Source organism: Penaeus vannamei, chromosome 37, assembly GCF_042767895.1.
Source record: "Penaeus vannamei isolate JL-2024 chromosome 37, ASM4276789v1, whole genome shotgun sequence".
In the NCBI taxonomy this organism is placed as follows: domain Eukaryota; kingdom Metazoa; phylum Arthropoda; class Malacostraca; order Decapoda; family Penaeidae; genus Penaeus; species Penaeus vannamei.
This window is the reverse complement of record NC_091585.1, coordinates 5,608,282-5,618,281: the sequence shown is the minus strand read 5'-3', so window position 1 is coordinate 5,618,281 and position 10,000 is coordinate 5,608,282. Positions and strand designations below refer to the sequence as shown.

Sequence of the window (10,000 nt, the reverse complement as noted above, 5' to 3'; positions counted from 1 at the left end):
TCCATTTTTATGGCAGTCATTTGTTGCACTCTGTGATCAGGGGGACAAAATTGATCCCTCGAAAGTTTTCAGGTTGGACTTGTTAGAAACTTTTTCAAATTGTCATGGTAACACGGTGCTAACTTTAGTTAACAGTGCCAATCCTGCAAACAATGTCAGTGTCAACTCAGACTCAGGAGTCACCAATAATACGTTAAATAGTGTATCAGTGAATACCCCCTCTGATGGTGTTCAGCAGACTCACATTCCAACTCCTGTTCAGAACACTCCCAATAATTTATTACCCATTATTAATACACCAGTACAGAGCCTAAGTAACATGAGTACTCCAGTACCCATCTCGTCTCAGAATACTCCTGTGGCTGTAATGGTCACACCTGTGCAGGATAGAGGTGGTGGCGACACTGGTGATGGAGTCTTTCAGGCCCCTAAAAAGAAAAAGTTTGTAAGAATTAAGAGCATGTTGGGAGGACCATGGTCAGTGAGCCCCATGACCCCCAGCTTTGGGGTACTACCTCTGGATGTTACCAGCCCTGTTGGTGACAATGAGCAGTCACCTCTAAACAGTTCTGTGGCCTTCCTTACGCCTTCACCACTCACCCTTTCCCAGCTAGACACTGAACCAAACACCAAAGTTCCTCCACCAATAAGTAAAAGGGTGAGTCTTATGTTTCAGATTGAAGTAGTTGTAAATAGACTTGAAAGAAAATGTTCTTCAAACTCCATCTTCAGTACAATTTAAATGCTAATAGAGAGTTTGTATATCTGTATTTTTCTTAAGAGCTTGTGAAGGTGTTATACAATGTTCCAATGTATCTGTTTTCCAGAACTTCATATGCTGCATGTCTGCATGTATTTTTAGGGCCTCCACTGATATACAATTTTTACTTCCTGTTTTATGGCCAGGTCAAGTGGAGTATGAAGAGTTTTATTTACTTTAATATTGATTAATCTTACAATTTCAGATATTATGTAGAACAACAAAAGACTCCCCCCTGGTTTTAAACAAGCCTGCAGTGTTTGCACCAGCTGGGAATAATAGCAACTTCCAAAGCCCCCCAACTGGGCAGCCAAACCCCAATGTTCGCAGATCATCTAGACTCTTTGGCAACAGCAATTCTGTTAAGGTAAGCTTGGCTGTTCCTTGAGGGAAATGTTAAGTTTATTAGGTTGGCTTATCTATCTGTTTTTTGGGCCTGATGGTGTTCTTGTTTGAAAATTGGGAATGGAAATGATATTTTTTTGTGTGACCTATGCACGATGGGTACCTTTAAGTGAAAAACGTATTCCCAGGCAGTAGCTATTGTAAGGACTGACTGCTGTGGAACACAATTAGGCACACGCAGTGGGCAACCCAGTTGGAGTCTAAGCTGACAACACAAGTGTCTCGCATATGAGGTGGCCTGCTACTGCCTGTGGTCTGGCTCTCTCACCAGTGAGAAGCCCATCATTGTTGGGTTGAAATGAAGGATTTTGTTGGTCTTTTTGTATATTTTGTTTTATATTACTTTACTGAGTGAAAATTGAATTTATTTGAAAAATGGAAATTTGGATTATTGGATTAAGAATATGATGCTAAGGAAACCGATATAATATCTATTAAGTAAGCATTTAGCTACATATTACTATGTTGTGTGTGCTCTTTGGGATTCAAAGTGTCTGATTTTGAAGAGTCTTCTCAGTTGCTATTTATAATGTTTAGGAGAAAATAGTAGTAATTATATGTAAATTGTGGAAAGTAATAGTTCTTACAAGAAGAAGAACCTAAGTTAGATTTGCACATTTGGCATTGAGTTCATGTTTAACCATGTGCTGCCCATCATGAAATGTGCATAGATGCCATGCCCACTGTATGCTTAATTTAGTATTTGTTTTTACACATAGATGGCTCCACAGATACTAAATGACCAATGAGCCAATGATGAGAACTACCTGTCTTACCTGTTTACCCTTTTCCTTGATTTTTTTATATTTTCTGTAATTTGATATTGTTATTAGTAATGTTAACAACATTGATGTTTATGATAAAAATAACAGTATCAATTTTGATAGCAGTAGAAAAGTGTTTTTCCCGTAAAGTCAAGGAAAGGTGAAAACAGGTAAGGTCACAAGGTCCACTAATTGACTACTTTGTGGCTAAGCGCTGGCAGAGCCATCTATGTGCAGAGACATTTTAAAAAGCAATTGTGGAGTTAACACAACATTTTCCCGGTGGCATTGGGTTAATATCTGCAATGTAGATGTGAATCTTGTATGCAAAGAGGTGAAAAGATTAGTGAGCAGGTGGAAGATCATTGATGTATACTAGGAAAAGAAGTAGGCTCACAGCTTTGCTCTGGGGAACATTTACAGATCTGAATGTATCATCATAAAGAAAAACAATGATTGGTATTGGTGAGGCAAGCTGTGGGCCAGTTGAGCAGTGTTTTGTAAAGAACTTTGTATGGATTGCGTGGCATGTTGGGTTTCACAGCAGTATATTATTTGAAGAAAAGCTTGAATTGTTGGTTAATGATCTAGGCTTTGTGCTGTGGTTTGGTGTATATTTAGGCATTATTTTTGAGTGCAGTGGTACTTAAAACTTTTGCATTTTCTATTGGTTCAAGTGTTTCTTATACAATATTTGATTAGATATTCTTGTCTTTACTTCTATGTTTTTTAAAATGTTTTCTGGTGTGTTATTTGTGTACTATACATGTATAACATGTATCTGTAAATTGTTTCTTGTTTTATTGGAGGGTTTTCAGAGACAATAAAAGTATTTATGGTCATTGTAGATAGTATTTACAACGTAATCTAGTTTTGAGAATAGCCTTGAGTTGAAAGTCTGTTAGAAAAGGAAAGAGAAATAGTTGATCTATTTGATTGCATACCAGCTGACCTTGGAGTGGATCAGTATTATTGTGTCCTTAATTCTGTTTGGGCAACTTAGGAATGGTAGTGTGTGGGTGTATGACTACATGTTTTGAGAGTGAATAAAGGGAGGATGACTGAGTTATATTACAGGTGCCTGTTTTTTGTGGGGGGATGACTTGTCACTATCTCATCTGGGCATTAAGAGGGGAAATGGTTATCCAGTTAATGTTAGAGAGATTGACTTCCCCTCAGTTCTACATATGTTTTTGTGGATTGGAAGAGATCTGTGAAGACGGTTTAAGTAATTTCTGTTGAAGTGGGTGGTCTTTAGTAATGAGTGACTTATGTTCAGAAATCTGAAATTTGATTCAAGCGATTTTGCAGCTAACGTCAAGGTCAAATTGGATTTGATACTGAGCTTCTGTTTGATATTAGTTGTGAATGCCTTAGGCAAAATATTTATTTTAGATTAGAAGAACTCTTACAAGTCTCATATAGAATTATACCTCAGAATAGATATGGTATCTAACATATTCTGATTTTTAGTTTTGTCTTTAATTTCTTTTATAAAGTTATACAGGTCATAAGAAAAATAATGAAACCGTTTTATGTATTGTGCTCAAATGGATTTTCATATGAAAGCAAATGTTAATGTACTTTATACATTCTGCACGTCTGTGGTGTACTTTTTCAAAATTTGTTCAGATGAGCATGTTACCTCAAAAATGTACCATATAATCTATACTCTTTACAAAAATGAAAAGTAGTTTTAGTTTAAATGTTGTAAAAAAGACATTTATTCACTGCAGTCAGTTAGTCAAAAGGTAATATGGAAAGGACTTGTGTATATGCCCCAAGAGATTACAAGATTAAGATCTTATTATGTGCAGTTTTCTGAAAACCATTTTATTTACAGGAGAACAACAAAAGCCGCTTTGTAGCACCAAAATCTCCTGCTAGGAAAGCAAAAACTCGATCCTCCAAAAGTCAGTCCAGCTTGTCAGAGCTAAATGAGAAGAACAAGAGCGAGAACCAAGACATCATTTCGCCGTCAGACAAACCACTTTTAGAGAAGCCAACCACACCTCAGAATCTTGCACAACAAGCACACACTATACAGAAACAGTCTGCTGGTATGTTTGAAATATGCTGTGATTGGTACTTAAATTAGTGTTATTGAAGTTCATTGATTTAGTAAAGCAGGAATTTAGAGATGCAGACTGGTATGTATTAATTGATGATAATTGATTATAAGTGAATGGTGTAACTTAAGATAATTTACTTTTATACTTGTATTAAAAGTAATTTTGATTATATTTCTATTTGGTTAAGTAAGATGTATTTTAAACAGAGGGTTTGATGGCACTTCTTCGGGATATGGGTGCAGCATATCAGCAGTTAGCACAATACAACTGTGCCCGTGCTATAGAGCTACTTACTGCCCTCCCCACACAACACTACCGCACAGGCTGGGTTTTGTCACACATTGGCAAGGCACACTTTGAGATGAACAATTATCAACAGGCAGTAAAGTAAGTATGAACACAATTAAGCATAGGCGTATTAGACATTACTGCCTCACCTATAGATTAGACTAATTATCCTTGTTAGATATTTGCTGACAAAATAAGCATATTAAATCAAAGGTGGATGATTCCTGTTCTTGTCTTGACTGCCACATGCAGTCTTTAAGTTGTAATAGCCCCTCAAAAATAGGTTTGAAGACTATTTAATAGCCCCTCAAAAATAGGTTTGAAGACTATTTAATAGCCCCTCAGAAATAGGTTTGAAGACTATTTAATAGCCCCACAAAAATAGGTCTGAAGACTGTTCAGCTTCATAAAAAGTATACTACAGCCAAATTTGTAGAGAGGCTGGTAGGTGTATGTTAATTTTCCACTTGATCAGGTGATTGCTCAGGTTAATAACATAAGGAAAACCTATTGTCATCAGGTTAAGAAATATTGATTTATTAATTTGACTGTATACAGCTCTGTAAGAATATTAGTCTGATTTAATGGGTGTGGCAGTATATATTTTTGTGCAGTTTCATACTTTTTTCTTTCTTTTAATAAACCATGACTTCAGAGATTGAAACAACTGAAGTAGATATTTAGAAAAGTATAATTATTGTTGTATTGCAGATACTTCAGTGAAGTTAGAGAAAGAGAACCACATCGTTTGGATATTATGGAGTATTATAGTACAGCTCTATGGCACTTGCAGAAAGAAGTCCAGCTATCAGCGCTTGCTCAGGTAATAATTTTTGATGTTGTGCTGTATCTGTATGTGTGTCTTCTTTTTTGAGAGTATTTTTTTCTTCATATGAACTCCTTCGATCCAGTTGTTGTGACCTTCATATGGTGTGAACTCATCATTGTGAACATTTTGGCTGAAGACCAAAAAGTCGCCACAAGTGCTCAAACCTCTTGGAAGGTGATTAGACTCATGTAGCATTTAGAAAGGGGCTTTTCACTTTATTTCCATGGATAGATGAGTGTAGACTGTAGTGTTTGATAGCCATGACTGTAAGAGCACTAGCTTACTATGTGATTGCCGTGAAGCAACTGGATCCTATGGGTTAATGGGTTAACAAAGAGTGATAAATTACCCTTCATAATTCTTACAGGATCTGATAGAGGAAGACAGGGAATGTCCCCAAGCCTGGTGTACGACTGGGAACTGCTTCTCTCTCCAGAAGGAACATGAAGCTGCAATAAGGTTTTTCTCAAGAGCCATTCAGGTGAGGAGTTCTAGTCTTGAAAGGTGAACTTTCTAGTAAAGTAAGGGGGGATGGGGTGTATTAGTACATATTGCTCTCTGCCTGGAGAATTACCTGGCTCGCATCTAAGCTCAGAACTCATTATAGCTAACTAGAAATAGACATGATGCGAGTAGATCTGTGATAGGTTTTTCTGAGTTATGAATGGGTGAAAGTAGAATAATTTGGATTTAGTGAACTGTAACTTTTTTAAGTTGCTATTTCTGTATTCCTTTTGTGCTATATTTTGGTAGACCTTTAGTCTCAGAATTTCTATCAAAGCAGACCAAACTAATTGTATCGCATAGAATTCTATCCATATTGATTGATGTTTGATTGATTTGAAGGGAGTGTCTTTAAATTCAGGTTCTAAGTGTTCGTATGACATCTATTTGGATAACTGAATGGAAGCCAAACTAATTATATGGAAAATATTTTCTTGGTTTAGTATTTCCTATCAAGAAGTAAGACTTGTAACCTCTCTTGTATTAGTTTTGGAAATTGATACATTTTTCTTTTTCTATAATTGCAGTTTTATGTTGTGTTAGCAGTTGCATTTAGTTATTAGCCAAAGGTTAGAAGTACTTTAAAACAATCATACTTTGTTGGGTATTATATTTGTGTCCATGGAAATAAGAACTTTACGAAGGTGAACAAGCTATTCCAAATCTGTACTTAAATTAGATCCTCCTGTGATGCAAAATAATGGTATTGATGTGAATAGTGTCAAGGTAAAATTCCTGTGATGCATATTGATTAATATGTATTTGATCTAACAAGGAAGCAACAGTATATCATATGAATCTCTTGACTTGTCATGCTAGTAGTTCAAGCCAATGGCAGTGGGAGCCTCCATGGTCATGCTGAACAATGCATCAGGGTACAAGTGGAGTTAGCCGCCTGAAGGAAAAATCAGGTGCTCTCTGTGCTCTTGGCTTGCGGCCACTGTAAAAGTGATGAAAACAGGAGTTATTTCTCCTCAGTTAATTTTTCTGTGATTTCCTTAAGATTTCCATTTTTATTCCCTCTTAGGTTGATCCAAACTTTGCATATGCCTACACTTTGTTGGGCCATGAGCACATAGCAACAGAAGAGTTGGACAAGGCGTTGAGTTGTTACAGAAGTGCTGTCAGAATAGATCCACGGCACTACAATGCATGGTGAGTTTGTCACAGTTGTCATGTTGCCTATATTGTAAATTGGATTATTATATAAGGACCATAGAGTTTATGATGGTTTGATTACACATTGAAGTTGCATGAATTTTAATTTTATTATTTCTTAATCCACAGGTATGGTATTGGTTTAGTACTGTTCAAGCAAGAAAGGTTTGCTCAAGCAGAGTCTCATTTCAAGAAAGCACTTGGTATTCACCCGCATAGTTCTGTTCTCATGTGCCATGTGGCTGTGGTAAGTATTTTTTCCCTGTTTGTTTTTCTTTTCTCATCCATTTCTGCCTCTTCATGCTCCCTCTCTTCTTCCTCTTACTCTTCTTCTTTTTCCTTTCTCCTCCTCCTCCTCTTTTTCTCCTTCCTCCTCCTCCTCTTTTTCTCCTTCCTCCTCCTCCTCTTTTTCTCCTTCCTCCTCCTCCTCTTCTTCTTTGTCCTTCCTCCTCCTCCTCCTCCTCCTCCTCCTCCTCCTCTTCTTTCTCCTCTTCACCTTTCTCCTCCTCTCCCTCTTTCTTCTCCTTCTTCTTCTTCTTCTTCCCCTTCTCCTTCTTCTCCTTCTTCTCCTTCTTCTCCTTTTCTTTCTCCTTCTCCTTCTCCTCCTTTTCTTCCTCCTCCTCCTCCTCCTCCTCCTCCTCCCCGTCCTCCTCCACCACCTCCTCCTCATCTTCTTCTCCTTCTTCCTTCTCCTCCTCTTCTTCCTCCTCCTCCTCCTCTTCTTCTTCTTCTTCTTCTTCTTCTTCTTCTTCTTCTTCTTCTTCTTCTTCTTCTTCTTCTTCTTCTTCTTCTTCTTCTTCTTCTTCTCCTCCTCCTCCTCCTCCTCTTCCTCCTCCTCCTCCTCCTCCTCCTCCTCCTCCTCTTCCTCTTCCTCTTCCTCTTCCTCTCCCTCTTCCTCCTCCTCTTCCTCATCCTCATCCTCATCCTCATCCTCCACCTCCCTCCTCCTCATCCTCCCTCCTCCCTCCTTTAACCTCCCTCCTCCCTCCTTTAACCTCCCTCCTCCTCCCTCCTTTAACCTCCCTCCTCCTCCCTCCTTTAACCTCCCTCCTCCCTCCTTTAACCTCCCTCCTCCTCTTTCTCCTTCAACTCCTCCTCCTCCTCCTCCTCCACCTCCTCCTCCTCCTCCTCCACCTCCTCCCCCTCCTCCTCCACCTCCTCCCCCTCTCCTCCTCCCCCTCCTCCTCCTCCTCCTCCTCCTCCTCCTCCTCCTCCTCCTCCTCCTCCTACTCCTCCTCCTCCTCCTCCTCCTCCTCCTCCTACTCCTCCTCCTCCCCCTCCCTCCTCCTCCTCCTCCTCCCTCCTCCCTCCTTTAACCTCCCTCCTCCCTCCTTTAACCTCCCTCCTCCTCTTTCTCCTTCAACTCCTCCTCCTTCTCTTCTCCTCCTCCTCCTTCCTCCTCCTCCTCCTCTTCTTCCTCTTCTTCCTCCTCCTCTTCCTCCTCTTCCTCCTCCTCTTCCTCCTCCTCCTCCGTGTCCTCCTCCTCCTCCTCTTCCTCCTCCTCCTCCTTTTCTTCTTCCTCTTCTCTTCTTCCTCCTCCTTTCTTCTTCCTGCTCCTCCTCTTCCTCCTCCTCCTCCTCCTCCTCCTCCTCCTCCTTCTCCTCCTCCTTCTCTTTCTCTTCCTCATTCTCCTATTCCTCCTCCTCCCCTTCCCCTCCTACTCCTTCCTCTTTCCTCTTTCCTCCTCCCTCCTCCCTCCTCCCTCCTCCCTCCCTCCTCCTTATTCCTTTGTGCTTCCTCTCTTCTTCCTCTTCCTCCTCTTTTTCCTCCTCCTTCTCTGATGTATTTATAGAAAACAAGCTTTTTTTTTCTTGCATTCATGAGCACCAAGAATATAGTTTTTGATTGTACTATGTGATGCAGGGAAGCCAGTAACCTGACGCATTCAGAATCGCTTAAAAGAACAAAAGATTAAGATCTTTCTTTTTCCCTTTCCCTAGGTGGAGCATGCTCTTCAGAAGAGTAGTGCAGCACTTGCGACGCTGAACCGTGCACTAGCTGTAGAACCCCGCAATCCACTTTGTAAATATCACAGAGCATCTATCTTGCACGCAACAGATCGCCATCAAGAAGCCCTCGCAGAGCTAAATCAGCTTAAGGAGATAGTTCCTAAAGAGTCTAATGTCTATTTCCTTCTGGGGAAGGTAAGAAGGAAGTTTCAGAGTAGTATTAGCAGAAGAAATGGTCCTGGAAGTAGAGTAAATTAAAGTAGAAAAAAGGAGGGAATAATTGGGCTACTGTATATCAATTAGTTGCACTTCACCTTTGTTTGTCAGAGATGGTGTTACTGAGGTATATTATGTAGGATTATCATGCTGGTAAAGTTTGATTATACCATTCATAGATATTATATTTGAAGCTTCAAAACTTGTTTATCACTATTGTGTGTATTCTTGTTTGATATATCCATATGTGCCATCTTACAAAGGCAACCTACCCCCACAGGTGCACAAAAAGTTGGGCCAGACCCACCTCGCATTAATGAATTTCTCATGGGCCATGGACCTTGATCCCAAAGGTGCCAATAATCAGTTCAAGGAAGCCATCGACCCAGCCATCAACCGTTTCCCAGTGGACGATGAGGACACCACCAATAATAACCCACATGATAATGGTGGGTTCCTAAGTCTGTATCCATTGTTTGTTTTTCCTAACTTATAAGTGAATTAGATGTTAGTTCATGTGGTTAAGGGGAGATAATGGCAGGGGGAAGAGGAATAGAGTGGGGGTATGAAGGAGGTGGAATGGGGTTAAACATAAGAAATCACCTGGTTTATCAATTACACTGAATTTTATGGTGAAAAGGAGAAAGTGTATATATAGGTCATTATAGGGGAGAAGACCAAAAGGCAGTGTTCAATGTCTGTTCTGATTTTGGCTTCCTTTCTGTATGATTTTAGAAAGAATTCAGAACTGATAGGTTAACAGAATCTAGTGTTTTGGGAAGCAGTTTACTAGAAGCCAACTGCAATGTTCTGATTGTAAATTGTAATGGGATGGTTTTGTTGAAGGTTCATTCATTGCTAGATATGACTGTTGTATCAAATTTCTATTTACAAAGTAAGATATGTATGCTTTTTTATGTGTCATGGCAGTTGTGAATTTCTCACCTAAATATACTCCGATAGGTGGGCTAAAATATCTGAGTCACCAGGTCATGTATAGTAGTTACCTAGTGGGAATATGTCATTGGACATGGTGTTTACTCATTGCGCCCAGA

General features: G+C 39.6%; 1 protein-coding gene across 1 annotated transcript in view; it reads left to right on the top strand.

Moving 5' to 3' along the window:
• LOC113804231 (cell division cycle protein 27 homolog) overlaps positions 1–10,000 on the top strand; it is a 28,503-nt gene that overhangs the window by 1,076 nt on the left and 17,427 nt on the right. The window contains exons 3-12 of the mRNA XM_070115411.1: positions 1–658; positions 966–1,127; positions 3,773–3,989; positions 4,208–4,388; positions 5,001–5,112; positions 5,486–5,599; positions 6,650–6,777; positions 6,910–7,027; positions 8,721–8,924; positions 9,226–9,394. The exon at positions 1–658 is cut by the window's left edge and continues 183 nt beyond it. Coding sequence (XP_069971512.1) covers positions 1–658; positions 966–1,127; positions 3,773–3,989; positions 4,208–4,388; positions 5,001–5,112; positions 5,486–5,599; positions 6,650–6,777; positions 6,910–7,027; positions 8,721–8,924; positions 9,226–9,394 — 2,063 coding nt within the window. The remainder of the gene's footprint in view (positions 659–965; positions 1,128–3,772; positions 3,990–4,207; positions 4,389–5,000; positions 5,113–5,485; positions 5,600–6,649; positions 6,778–6,909; positions 7,028–8,720; positions 8,925–9,225; positions 9,395–10,000) is intronic.